At 37.2% G+C, this 14,815-nt stretch overlaps 1 protein-coding gene across 1 annotated transcript; it reads right to left on the bottom strand.

Moving 5' to 3' along the window:
• Window positions 1–2,151: 2,151 nt before the first annotated feature.
• On the bottom strand, window positions 2,152–13,765 carry LOC149814459 (putative inactive purple acid phosphatase 27). Its single transcript, XM_089990358.1, has 13 exons — window positions 13,467–13,765; window positions 13,241–13,328; window positions 10,495–10,761; window positions 8,168–8,276; window positions 7,964–8,078; window positions 7,284–7,419; window positions 6,846–7,033; window positions 6,488–6,674; window positions 5,353–5,420; window positions 4,854–4,950; window positions 3,907–4,095; window positions 3,704–3,784; window positions 2,152–2,205 (listed from the first exon to the last, which is right to left on the bottom strand). Exons 1-13 carry the CDS (start codon window positions 13,763–13,765, stop codon window positions 2,152–2,154), a joined length of 1,878 nt encoding a protein of 625 aa, XP_089846484.1.
• Window positions 13,766–14,815: the final 1,050 nt, after the last annotated feature.

Here is a 14,815-nt window from a genome sequence, read left to right as displayed (position 1 = left end):
GTTAGGTGATAAGGGTAGCCTATAGATACGACGACTCCACAGCTCTCTCCTAGAGTGTTGCAGCCATGTCAACCAACACCCCCCCCCCCCCCCCCCCAAAAAAAAAAAAATTGATAAAATCACATAGAAATGAGATTCATTTCCCCACACCAACCAAACATGAGGATTGGAATCACATGAAATATGTTTTCACATTTGTAAAAAAAAGCCAAACATACTCACAATCACAACTTTTACCTTCTTAATTATTGTTTTTTACTTTCTCACATGTGACCAAAGCAAACATTGATGATTTTAGGAGCAAGCATGCATATATAAAGCAAGGGCTAAAGTGTAATAACTAGATGCTAAATGGCTGGTGCAAATAGTTGATGGGCTGCGTTTTGGCAATGAATTGGTCATTGCAACAAACTTTTGTTCAAGAAACTGAAAATTCAGGTAAAAAAAGTGGAGACCAGTACTTGAGATATTCAAGTTGAATTAGGAGTTTGGGGATCTATATATGAACTGCTTGGTTCAATTTTGTTGGTTGTAGGCTACTTGGAGGCCTAAACCTTCTCTGTAATATTGATGGAGTTTAGGGATGCAAATGGATAGATTATAGTCTGTACCATGATCGACCTGAATCCAAAATTTAAGCAGTAGGTGCGAATCCAAATGTGAATTAGATTCGTTAAAGAATAGTTCAGTTTGGATCCAAATTTCAAATGACATTATTGGATCCAGTATAAATAGCTTGAAAACATATGCTTCATATGTAAAAATTACAAAAGGATCAGATCCAGATCCTAATGCATATCTGAAAAAATGTTGATCCAACCGCCAATCCAAGACAAAGAAAAGTCTGATCACAGAAGCCTGAGTTTTGATCCTAAAACACATTTCAGTTCTATTTTAAAAATCCATATCTACATCAGATTTAAATTAGAGGTTTGTCTAAATTTGATCTATTGGCATCCCTAAATTGGACGTGCAAACATTTTTTGTTGTTGCATTTAGTAATTCCAAGGGTGAATTCCACAAATTTGCTAAGGCCCTGTTTGGAAACTTCCAGTCGGTGGTAGCTAAAGATGCAGTTACGGAATCCTCAAAATTTATGGTTTTAGCAAATCCAAATGGTTGGTTGGGATAAGTGATTTATCACTTCCACTTGTGCAGTTGTTTGGAATGTAGTTGAAAAGCTGAAGTTAATACTGCAAGAGCATTGGGAAGGTTGTCAATATAGGCACCGGTGTGGGAACTGGTGTAGTATTTGGCAACTACCATCTCATTTAGGTGAAAAGTGAAATGTGTAACTGGAGGTGTCAAACACCACCGGAGAGTACACCCAGCTTTGACCTTGCAGCCGGAGACACCATTGTGACATCCGGTCAACTTGGGGACATTTACAAGTCGCCCCTACCAGCCGAAAGTAATTCAACATTACCACTCATGAAGATCAACAAACTGTTGAACCCATGAACTGAACAAGAGCAAAAGCTAAAAACAAATAAAGAAAGCACAAGAGGAAAGAACATCAGACAGATAAAACGGGCTCACGCCGAAGCCGCTCGCGCAGATTGCGGCAAAGGAAATGTAGCGTCAGCAGGAGGGAGCGGAAGATCACTAAGATGCAAACGCAAGAACGCATAAACATCTACCAAGATTTTATGCACCAGGTTATGAGTGTTAACTGGAATATATATGACGAAAATGAGCGTCGTTTCGTGCCATCCAAACAAACCACCAAGAAGTAAGGAACCACGTCCGCCGGATGAGCCTCCACCTCTTGCTGCGCCTAATACAAACTGGCCCCAAGATCAGATCTAGTGCAAAAGACTCCTCCTTAACCAATACTAGTCGCCCCTACGAGAGGAACAGAGCCCTTGTGGGCAAATTGGTTTGATTTTGCTAATTCCTAATCGTTCTTTCCCACAAGATAGCCAAGTTTGGAGGAATTAATTTGTCCCCACAAGTCTTTGATCAACACATCTTACATGAAATATACATATGTTACATGAATTATAAATGACATCCCACTAGCTGGGGAGGTTTATTTTTGATATGTACAAGAATTTTGTAGTTCTATCATTTTTTTCATTGTGTAGATCAGGGAACTTATGTGATGTCAAAACTTCTTTACAAATCCCAACAAGAACTTCATACGCCCATCTACTTTCTTATGATAGTGAAGCTGTCTCTCACGATCCTCGTCGAATTCACAAACTGAAACAAGAAAAATGAAATGCTTCCACAGTGAATGCAGCAAAAATCAATCTCTCTCAAAAATTAACAATAAAAAAGAATAGAATGAAAGAATTTGTCAAAATTCATATTAATATTTTTTTTCTATGAGAAAAAAATTATAAAGATATTAGTAAGAATTTCTTTAAACAAGAAGGTTTTTAACTGAAGTCCTAATTATCATAGAAGTTTTCTTTTTTCTTTTAATGGGCAAGCTGGGTTTAGGCAGATGAAAATCAACAGATCACAAAAAGTACAAATTTTGTAAAAAAATGTACATCTTTCTCCAACAAACAAAAGCTATGCAGAATGCAAGTCATTTACATATCGTGCTCAATCGGGAGGTTTATCTTTCTAAGTATATACGATTAAGTACAGCCCACTTCACTAGTTGATGAGGTATATTATTGTACATCTATGGCACCCTATTAACGTTAAATATATCCAAAAGTTGATAGAAGTCATGTACTAATAAACAGATTTGTGAGGGGTTCGAATTCGGGTAAGGATCAGAATTCTGTCCAAAATCAAATGACATAAAATCTGAATCTGCATCCAGAGCAAGATACAGGGACCAGAACAGACATGGGCAAATGGATATGATGAAGGGATTCACTAGGTCAGTTCAGATCCACTTAGATGATATGTGGATCAATCCAACCCATTGATTCCTTTTTTCTTTTGTTGATATATATATATATATATATATATATATATATATATATATATATATATATATATATATTGATAACCCATTGATGCTCATGATAACAACATGAAAATCAAAAAGGGAATTTAATTACTTTCTCAAATGAGGAATTCTTAAATTATGTGCGTGTGTGTGTGTTATAGTCGGCTGCATGGACAATCCCTAACATGGGCTAATTTTTTTTAGTAAATCAAAACCCACTGGTGTGATTTTCATGGTTCATTTATTGGGGTTTGGCTTTTGAATCACCAGATTACAAGGTGCGTACATGTTTTTCTGGTGATTCGCAAAAAAATTATCACTTAAAAATGTACTCTTTGTTGTAAAAAACACGATCCGAAGTTTATACTAAATAAATTGACCATGCTGAATGTATCTACAGTGTTAGATTGACTCGAAACAACTTGCAACTATGAAATCTCAAGTTGATTAGTATTATAGATACAATCTCTCTCTCTCTCTCTCTCTCTCTATATATATATATATATATATATATATATATATATATATATATATATATATATATATATATATATATATATATATATATATATATATAAACCACTGTGATTTACAATTGAAATAAGGAATATATGCGTCTAAACTAACATATATAGCTTAAATGAGCTGTTAGTTAAAAATGCATTACGTATTTCACAACCTGAACGTGGATCCAGAGCAAGATACTGAAACTGGATCTAATCTTTTGCATGTCCACTGTGAAAAGGGAAGGTTCAAATAGTTACACAGTAGCAAAACATAGACACTAACCTCCACTTGAAGCTGCTCTCTTGTAGCATTGAACCTTGCATATCCAAATTCAGAAATCCTGACCAAACTCCAACTTGAAGGCTATGGCAAAATAAAAAATAGCGTTAAGGTACACTCCAAATTTTGTGTTTTCTGTGATCAGTAGGGAATAGTGATGAGCTTCAACAATTGCAGAAAGAAAAAAAAGATAAGCACCAACTTACATTTCTAGAAAATTTATCAAGAGTGAAACCTGCCATCCCTATTATAGCATGAACAGGGGCAGTATAATTGGACTGATCATATGTGTCGACTCCGTCGCCATCTTTGCTGGGCATGGCTTTGCAAGTGTTCTCGTACAACGCACACGTTCTTTCATAGCTGTGGACATGGCCAAAGAGAACCAGGTTTACCTGTCACAAGAAACCAGTCACTTTTCACAGAGAGAGAGAGAGAGAGAGAGAGAGAGAGAGAGAGAGAGAGCAATGGTTTGTGCTTCTAGCTAGGTGTTCTAGCCATCATGCATATTGAGGGCCCAGCAAATTGTTGGTTCCTGGAAATTAGATCTTGGACCTTTGTTTGGATGAATCAATATTGGAACCAAGTTTGGACCACCCGTATATGTACCTCTATCTATTATTTTATTATTATAATTTTTTAAATATAACAAACGGAAACCACCTGGGTATCAAAGTCATGACATCCTTTTAACTTGAATGCATTAAGCCGACCTGCAGTGCTGATCCCTTGTTGATTCACTCATATATGGACTTAAATTCATTTGTTTCATCAAACGAATAAAGACAGTCAATCTTACAAAGTCATATATCTTTCCCCAAGGAATTGAGATCTCAGGTGCAATATGGTTGCACACTTGAAGTGTGCTGCTGCCATCATCTGCTGTTGGGCCCACAGCTGACAGGTTGTATCCCAAAGATGGTGGGTGATCAAGTAAAGCAGCACTAAATTAAGTTGTGCAATCACATTGCACCTCTCCCCCAAGTGTTGGCTTGGGGTAATTATTGTTTTATTAGATTCATAAGGTTCTAAACTATATTATATCTTTTATGCATATTTTTCCTTTATAATTCTCAATATTTATGCTTTTTGGTGGATACCAATGCATGGTCTAGTGGTTAACATGAAGTTTCTATCGTTTGTGCATCATTACCTGGTACTGCATGAGAAGTGGTTCTACGGCTTCAGTAAATCGAGGATCAACACTAGGAATAATACTTCCTGACTCAGAAGAATACATTGGCCTATGCCTGCAATAAACAAATTAACTTAACAATATCAGGCTATTCTGACTGATAGAACCAATTATTAAAATTATTAAACAAGAAAACATATAGATCCTTCTCCATGATGCCCAATCAACTCAACTCTTTCCCGCCATATATAACTGCAGGATGCATCTGTTAATGCATGGTTGTCACCTTATTTGGCTGGGCCACCATGCTATGAACATAATATGTTATTGATATTGTTCAACAAGGAAAACCACAAATTGTTGTTCCTAGATGTAGCCCATCCTTTCATGCATCTAGTGCTAATAAACCCTGGAAAACCCACTGTCGGTGTAGCAGGGTAAGTTCCAATGGAATCATGTTTGGGTTTCATTGACAGTTTTTATATTAGCCATATTATATATGTTGGAAGTTACCAACCCCATAAATATCAGCCATGGCGTCCTTGTCCGATTCACAGAAGCCAAGTCCTTCTCCATCCATTGATACTGCAAACATAATTCAAAAGCAGTAGAAAGCAAGAAATCAGTTAAAATCTTCAAGGAGAGTTATATATGTATACATGAGAACTGAACATATGAGGCCCCATTTCTCATTCTGCCCCATTCTGGATGTTTTTTCGACCAAAAAGCAATTTTCTGAGCCAGAAAAAAACGATACCTTCATAGCCACTGATTTTGGATCACCGAAAAAACCTGTATATACAGGTCAGATTATGGCGATCCAAAAGCCGGTTCACACTAAACAAAACCTATAGATCACATCTATGGTGTTAGACGTGAGAAAAGATACTTAAAACTGCGATTTTTGAAGGGGCCTAAGGAACGCATTACTCTCTCTCTCTCTCTCTCTCTCTCTCTATATATATATATATATATATATATATATATATATATATGTATATAAATCCTCTAGAAATCAAACTATCAAGTATTTTTTGCTTGATCTGAACCATTAGATGTGTTTATCATTACTTATTTACTAAGAAACAAGCTTTCTTTAGAATTGATTTGATTTAAAAATGTAAATATTTCAAATTGATTTTAGCATAATATCAACCATTCATTTTTTTACCTCTTAAAATACACATCTGAGTATATAAAATCTTAATCAAATACATGTTCTCTATTGAGTAAACAATGATAAACACATCTACCGGTTCAGATCAAGTAACAAATACTTGAAAGAATGATTTTTGAGGGTCCTAGCGAAAAAGGGGTAGGACCATCACCCTTCTTATATATATATATATAGCTCGAGCCCTTTGGCTGATCAGCCTGCTATGTATCCAATGGATCACCTTGGAGCTTCTTCCAACCTATGATCAGGGAGGACTCTAATAATTCAGACCATTGACAAAAAGATCACTAGTATGATAACAATCTTAGATCAAGTCAATCAAGCCTTAGATAATGCTTGGTTAAGGCTGATTGAATCTTGTAATGATTCGGGTGGCCACTTGGTTATCTAGGAACTTGATAGATTGTAAGTGAACCAACCTGTCACAACTTGATCATTTCTTGATGAATTTTACAGATAGACCTTTGCTCATTACCTGCTTACTATCCTTAGTCCAGCTGTGTTCAGTGGATATGATAGTGAAGTGAACCCCAGCTTGCTCAATTGAGTACCATGGTTCATCCTTTTCTGAAGTTGGCATTTGGAAGTAAGTTTCATAAGCAATTCCACACTCTCCTCCTGAGTCAGGAGTTATATACACGGAGCCGGAGTGGATATAGTCCCTACAAACATGTCAAACACTGCTATAAATATACAGGTACGCATATAAAGTGTTGCAGCTAAAATTAATTAAGCGATTCAATTAGCCTATTAAGTATGATTTAGGTGCCCCCGGATTGTAGATATAGCAACTTAAATTTGGTTACCCTTAATTTGCAGACATGAAATTTTACCTTTCATGGTTCCCAATTGCTGTCATGTATGAGACATGAGAAGCCACCGGGGTAATCAAATATAGGAAATAGTCCCATTCTACTAGAAATCCAGTAGCATAACTGATATCTCCAATGTGAAATATTGAATCTACCCTGCTTGATGCAACTTCATCCGCTATGGCTGCTGTTACAGAGAGAGATCCTGGCTGCCATTGTTTAAAATTTTATTAGAAAATTTCTCTATTATGAAATAAATTTTTTTTTTATAGATCAAATTGATGGATTCTACCAATTGGGTGTGGCTATAAAAGATACTGTTTATGGCTAGGACATGCCACTTCAAGCTTTAGAGAGGAAAGACTGGAAATGCAGAAATTTGATTGAAAAAAAACTAGTAATTTCAGAAATATGTATTACTATTAATATTACCATCAATTTTATTATTATTTACATCACCTGTATATAGTGTTCAACAGAGAGATCCAGTGGAGCCTTTCCCATATCACCGAATGCGATAAATATAAGATCATCATTGGAACCTCCAGCAGGTGGAGTATGGAACTCTGCCTGTGTGCTCCACCCAGAAGAGTTACTGATATTTCATTTGAGATAAAAATGGTCAGTACAAAGAATACTTATTGGAACACAAACAAGTTTTCACCTATTGGTGATATAAAAAAATGTAAAAAAGGAAAATAAATGAGGGATTATCTTTTAAAACATGAGCACAATAAATAATGATAATTTCTCCCTTAAAATGATGGATCATGTCTTCTCAATAATATAGGGAACAGGCAACTTGTGGACTGTAAGTGCACTGAAGTATGTTTTTTCTGGTATTCTTTAGTTTAGAATCACATGAAGGAAACTATAAGCATATTATATGACTAGGAAAAGTAACTTGGAACAAATGGTACAAGGCTCAATGATGACAATGCTAAGAGAGATTAGGAGTAAAAACGAAATATGCTAGCTACTTAATCAAGACAATACTAACAACACTATTATCATCATTATGGCAATAGTAGTAGTAACAGTGACAAATGGTAGCAGTAGCAATAACACCAACTCATGAAAGTAAGAATTTGGTTACTATATCTGATTTTTGTGTATTTGGAATCAATAGTTCATCTTACCTTCCATATCTATATGAGTAGTTGTGAAAGGGCTCTAAACCTGTCATCAAAGCTGAATGAATGTAACCAGGATCATGCCACCCAAAGTGTTTTGCTGGGCTTGTAAGATCGCTACCTTGCAGTTCCGAAATGCAGCTAAAAGTGAGAGAGAGAGAGAGAGAGAGAGAGAGAGAGAGAGAGAGAGAGAGAGAGAGAGAGACTCACTGCACATGTCATCTTGAGTGAATGTAGTAAATGTTGATGCTGCTGACATCCCATTGGCATACTCCACTTGCTGAGAATTGTTATCTCCACTTACCCATGTTATCCTGATCTGAAAAATCATATGGAAAAGAAACCGTGCTAGAGAACCAAACTTGAAAGAAAAAAAGAATTGATGAAAAAAGTTAAAATGCATATGAAAATTCCATTCTAACCTTCCTTTGAAAAAGATGTTTTTACCATTGACCATTGTGTTAGCATATAAGGAAGGCAGTTTAGCAAATTCGTTGCGAGCAGTTTATGGTTAAACAACTTGAGTTAATCTATATGGTTCCCAAAAATCAATTTTGAAAACCTGGGTCCGTTTTTAGGAATATAAGAGAAAAGTTGGCCTGCAACAAATATTTCCAAAAATGTTACCCGTGGAGTTACAAATGAGCTCATTGTCATACTTTTGAGTTAGGATCTAGACCTTCTTTTGAGGAAACAATTCTTAGCATATGATTCAGCCTAGATCACGGTCAAACCCAACCTGATCTGTGTGGGCTCGGAAGATCTAGGTTGAGTTCAATCCGTCTTTATGTTGAGTTTGGTTTGGTTCCATTTTTCTTTGGGTGGTCCACCTCTTGGTCAGATTCTCTACTCCATGGTTTCTCCCCCAATACCTTACATGGCCAAGCTAGGCGAAGGTCCATGAGAACCAAGCCCTGGACTAGCACAATTGAAGCAAGTTCACTGTCCATGTTGGATCAGCATGGTCCATATCCAAACTCCAAAACATGTTCCACTCCATGCTTCAAACATTACCGGTAAAAAATAAACTTTTGAAAAAAAAGGTGCTCTACTTGTCTTCCAAAGAGAGAGAGAGATGATGCCATTTTGGAAGATGTGATTCTTGTATTGTCCTTTGAAAATTAAAAGCTACTCATTCATCCTCTTAAAAATAGAAAAATTAAGCAGTTTGAACTTTTAATAATGAAGATTAGTGTGGTTGTTTGGCATCATCATATAACCCGAGTTAAAGGACAATATTAAATGTAGGCCCTTGCCTGGCAGTTTTTAGGAGAAGTTTGACCCACATTTGAAATTTCAGAAACATGAGTCCCATATTTGGAATTAGGTGCAAAAGGTTGACCCCTAAATGAAGTTTTTTATTTTTTTTTCAATCACTTGATTACATTATGATTTATGTGAGATTTAAGAGAGAGAATGAGAGTCATCTCAATAAATATTACAAAAATACCCTTTAAGTGAGTGATATAAAATATTTTATATTAATTATATTATTAATATCAACATGCTTTCATAAGTATTAAATATATTTTTTTAAAGAAAAAAATAAAAATAAAAATATAAAATATTATAAACATGTGTGTATCTTACTTTTGAAAATTTCTTCGAACCGTGTTGCATACACATAGGGGTGCACATGAGCCACATAGGGGTGCACACGAGCATAGGCTAAAAAACTTGGCTCTTTCAAAAAAGTGTGTTCAAGCTTGCCTCGAACTTGAGCCGAGCTTGAACACCCAACGTACAAAATTGTCTCAGCTCGAGCCAAGTTGATTTGTTTAAAAAAGTATTTTTTCAAACAAGTGTAAATGGCAGGATTAGAACACTTGACCTGACGCACAAGTGAACAGAGGCCTAACAACTTGAAACCGTTTTTTGTGGCTTTTAGGAAACAAAAATTGTACATATCCTAATATTTGTCATTATACAACTACAAACAGAGCTTAATCGGGTTTTAATGGTTGATCAAACTCGGCTCATTTATGTTTAACGAGCCTAAGCTCTTGTTCAAACTCGGCTCATTTACTTAACGGGTGAGTCCAAACCAAGTTTAATCGAGTCGAGCTCGAGCTAGCTAGGCTCATTGTCACATAGAGACATGTATGGAGAAAGTAAAAAAAAGGATCCTATCCTCTGGCATATGACACCAGGGGATAGATGTTGATCATAGCTGCATCCTGGTGAGAATGGGTTCGGGGGCAGTGCCCCTGATTTTTTTTTTAGATAAAATAAAAAATGGCTGCAATTATTAATAAAAATCTATTTCATATGGACAAATCAAACTATCTACAAAAATGGATAAAAATCTATTTCATATGGAATCAGGGCTGGGCTTTAAATTTTTTTTTATGTCTTTTTAACTGGGCTGGGAGGCAGGACTGGGCTACAGCCCAGTCCCCCCCCCCCCCCCCCAAGCTCCGCCTATGATCATAGCTGTTGGTTGGACGGTTAGGAATGAATGTAGGATGGATCCTATCATATGTCAGATGATGGGATATGTTGTCCAAAAAAATAGAGCTGAGAATATCAATGCTCACCGATGTGCCGGTGGAATCGACACTTGACAAATGGCCGTAAAGTGGCATCCGTGGATTGGAGAAACTCAGAGGCAGTGACCTTTTGAGAATGCAGGGTGCATCAAACCCACCGGCGAAGAGGACGATTTCTATATCTGTCCTTATGTTCACCACATGAAACTTAATGGAAGCATTGCATGTCCTCACCAAACACATGCCACCCACACTCTTTTCACAAACTTGGTTCTTACAGTTAAGAAACGAAGGATCATTGCTCAAATACTGTGCCTGGAGAGAGAGAGAGAGAGAGAGAGAGAGAGAGAGAGAACCATCAATATAAGAGAAAAGAAGAAAACAAACAGAGATACAGCAAATTAATAAATAGATAACTTGGTGTATAGGAATGCTACAAGTCAATACATAACTTGTCATGATGCTAGTTTGAGTTTATTAAGAACGAGTTTGTGTCGGCCGGTGACTGTTTTCCTTGCAAATGAATAGAGATGCCAGATAGATAATGAAAATTTATGGGCAATATATTTTATTTTCCAGGAGGAATCCATCAAGATCAAGCCTTAATTGACCGGCCCTATTTGATAATGGTAAACCCACAGAGACAAGCTTCAAAGTGCTGCTCCATACCTGTCATGTGTTTGGTCTTCAAAGTGAGACCTAATTTCATGGGGAACCTTGTAGTGACCCTGCTTACAAAGATGGAAATACAGGCCTGCACACCAGCTGTGCTCGAGCCAAGCTTAGGCTCAAAAAGCTTGGCTTACACAAAAAATCACATGTTCTCAAGCTCAGCTTGAGCTTTTGTACGAACTCAGTTCGAGTCAAGTGTAAGCCCAGCTTGTGCTTAATTGAATTCAGTAAAATAGATGGTGGGATTCGAACGAACCAAACTTACACAAACGCCTAACACCCTACCCACTTTGGTGAAACCATTTTTTGTACTTTTTACTTACCAAGATTTCTACATACTCTAAAACTAGCTAATTATATAACTGTACTAGCTACAGCCCAGTCCTGCCCCCCCCCCCCCCCCCTTACGTGGCTGGTATTTATGGACAAGGTTAACCCATGAGAACCTATCACGGATGGGTTTCTCTTTGCCGAACATGTGCTGCTTGTGTGGGTTAAATGCTGAATCGTCCCCACACCTTCTCTGGTACTGCACCTTATTCCAAAGCCTTTTTTTGGCTTCTTGGCAACAACTGAATGCATTGGTTCATAGGTCCTTTGCCAGGGACCTGCTGCTTGGCCACGGTGTACCGTCCAGAGGTAAGGCATGGTGGCAGGAGTGCAACACTAAAACTAAGTTTAATTTAATATTTCTTATAAGAAAAAAACAAAGGGGGGAGCTCTACTTCCATTGTACTGCCCTCACTCTTAAAGGGGCAGTACACTGCCTGCCCTGAACACAGAACCACGATCATGTTATGCCGTCAATGCCCCATAATCAAGGGCATTTTTGAATTTCTAGATAAAGTATATGACATTTTTACGACTAGAGCTCAAAACAATACATGTGGCTGAAATAACTTTAAGGGCTTGTTTTTCAAATTTCAGCTTACAACGAGTGATTATTTTAAGTTCTAGCCGTTGGATATTGAATTGGAAAAACCACATAGATCGGTAATCTTGTTTGTGCTAAATTATTGAAAAGAACATAAACCAAATATTGATGCAGAAGTGTATCTAAATTCATTGATGTTTCAGTGGATCTTTGATGGGTATGATCTTTCAAAACCTTTATATGTGGCTTTGCCTTTCTCTAAAACTCATAAGAGAGAAACTGATTTCTCTTAATGATGATGAGAAGCCTGAAGAGAAGGCCACTATATATGATTTAGATATCATAATTAACCCGAGAGTCTATTTTCAATTTAGCCCGTCATAAAATTAAAAAGTAATATATAAAAGCATAAGAGGTTTCATCACATAATAAGATCATACCGTATAAGTTATCACCTGGCTCAACCATATTAGATCAATACATAATGTATGATTATATATACTTAGGCCCAAACAAATTTTCCCAACGCTAGCTATATGTTAGAAGGATAAAAAGTGACTCGTTAGAACCAACCCATGAAGCATGAAGCTAACAATGCATTAATGGATAAAAAATGAAGTGACTAGGAAACACAAGTGAAAGTGAACAATATAAAGAAAAGTAAGTAGATGTATTTTTTTTAGATGTAAAGTGCCTTTTTAACATCAACAACAATTTGATTTCAATTTGAAAAGAGTGAGCTACTTATAAGGCACATTTGAAAGCCAGCACAAGAAAAAACAATTTTACCTATGAAAAGTTTTGATATGTCGACCTTTTTAAATGATTTTTTCTTTTGCTTGTTTGTGTAGCATGAGAATGACTGAGTGAAAAATGAGAGAGAGACTTGAAAATGTTGGTGGGTGGAAGAAAGATGAACCATATGATGTGTTGTGTGGATGATAGCCTCAATCTTAAAAGAATTTTTTATTGAAAAAATTCCTTCACCCTGCAGGTAGAGTTTTTTTTTTTATTATAAAAAATCATACTTTTTAGAAAAACTTTTCTTTCAGTTTTTTTTTGTTTGAAATGGTTGAAAAAATTGCCATCTTTCCTTTCCTGGTTGTATTTTTCCTGTCATTTTCTCACTTTCAACAGTGCCCCCATAAAGTTTTAAAAGCATGATAGAAGCCATCTGTTTCGTGCGAGTTTCCCAAGGAACAGTTTTTACTTTTTAGAAGCTTAACTATCTAAGATATCGACACGTACCTTTACAGGATAATGACAAAGAAGTGGCAGTTGGCTAAGATCTCCTGTTTGCAGGTACATGAAAGCATCGAGTGGACAACCATTAACACTGTTCTCATCAAGAAAAAAAATAAAAAGGTCATAAATTAGAAGAAATAGTGAAACGACCAAGGAAGATGAAAATGTATCAAACCATAAAAACTAGCCGTTTAGAAGCATTTAAAAGAGGTCCAAACAGGTCTCTTACTCGGAATTAGGAGGGGAAACGAGGGCAACCCAGTGAGATATTGAGGGAATCAAGACTCCAGTAACGGTAACGGTTATGTTCTCTTCATCTCTTAGTGGTCCGTTGGTGCTGGTATGTATGCCAAGGTAAGGGTTAAGATCAGAGCATTGTTGAATTCTCCTTTTTGGCAGCACGAACTTGGAAATGGTTCTGTGCTCATCAGTATGGTTTTCCAATGAGTAACGAAAATATGGTTTTGTGAAAGAGAAGAAGAAGATGATGATCGTTGTAATGCTGAATAAGTTTTGGAAGAGAACCATGGTGTCTTTTATTTTTGTGGTATTCTGCAAAGAAGAAGAATTGTATGAAATGTTGTGACTTGGGAGGTTTTATAGGGGCTTGGTAGAATGGGTCACGCATTAGATCTGGCTTACTTTTCGTACACTCATAAGCCAGCGCTTTCTGCATTTCGTTTATCATGTTTGCTTCTTGTGTTGATCATAGAATCCTTTTTTAACAGAATTATGTTGATCTCATAGCGTATTTTTTAAGAGAATGAAGTTGATCTCATAGCGTATTTTTTAAGAGAATTAAGTTGATCATAGTCAAGTGGTGCAATTTGAATTCATTCCTGTTTTCTGGTTCACTCAGTGGGCAGGGGGGACATCAAGGGTTTTACCCACGGGAGGCGAGTAGGGATGACAGTGGACCGGGAGAAATGGACCTCACCCTGTTTGGACTGGGGAAACGGGGTCCCGCCCGCCTCGCTTTGTTTGGACCGGGGATGGAGGCAAGGATGAAAGTTAAAATCAAAACCCGTGCGGGGATGGACTTACGCTTTCCCTCGCCCTGCCCTGTCCCCGTCCCGATCCCGGCTTTGCCCTGCCCCATCTCCAATCTTTTTAAGGGATGACAATACACTGAGGGGAAATGGAGCCCTACCCCGCCTCGCCCCCATTTGGATTGGGGATGGAGGACATGAAACATGAATGTGTGTGTGTGTTGGGTGGGGAGGTTGGAAGTTAAAATCCAAACCAGTGTGGGGATGGAGGCTCGGATTTTGAGACCGAGAAGGAGTGGAGAACTTGTCCCCCGTCCCTGCCCCGGTCCACTGCCATCCCAAGAGGCCAGCTAATGTGCAGTTAATAAAGTTTTTTTTTGTTGAAATTATCCCAAAAAAGGTAAAAAAAATCTTTGCACTGACACGTGTTTATTCTTTTGTTTTCAAAGCGCACCAAAATGTTTTAAAGGGAACGTTATTGTTCTTTTCAATGTTGTCAGTATCCATGCAAATCGGATGATACACATTTCAACCCCGATTCACATTGAATCAGGCAGAAGCGGCCCCGATTCAGGATGAATTCGGGGTT

The sequence above is a fragment of the Nuphar pumila genome, chromosome 15, assembly GCF_984573655.1.
Source record: "Nuphar pumila chromosome 15, dmNupPumi1.hap1.1, whole genome shotgun sequence".
Classification (NCBI taxonomy): Eukaryota; Viridiplantae; Streptophyta; class Magnoliopsida; order Nymphaeales; family Nymphaeaceae; genus Nuphar; species Nuphar pumila.
The sequence above is the reverse complement of the archived record's forward strand: the minus strand, read 5'-3'. Positions and strand labels throughout refer to the sequence as shown.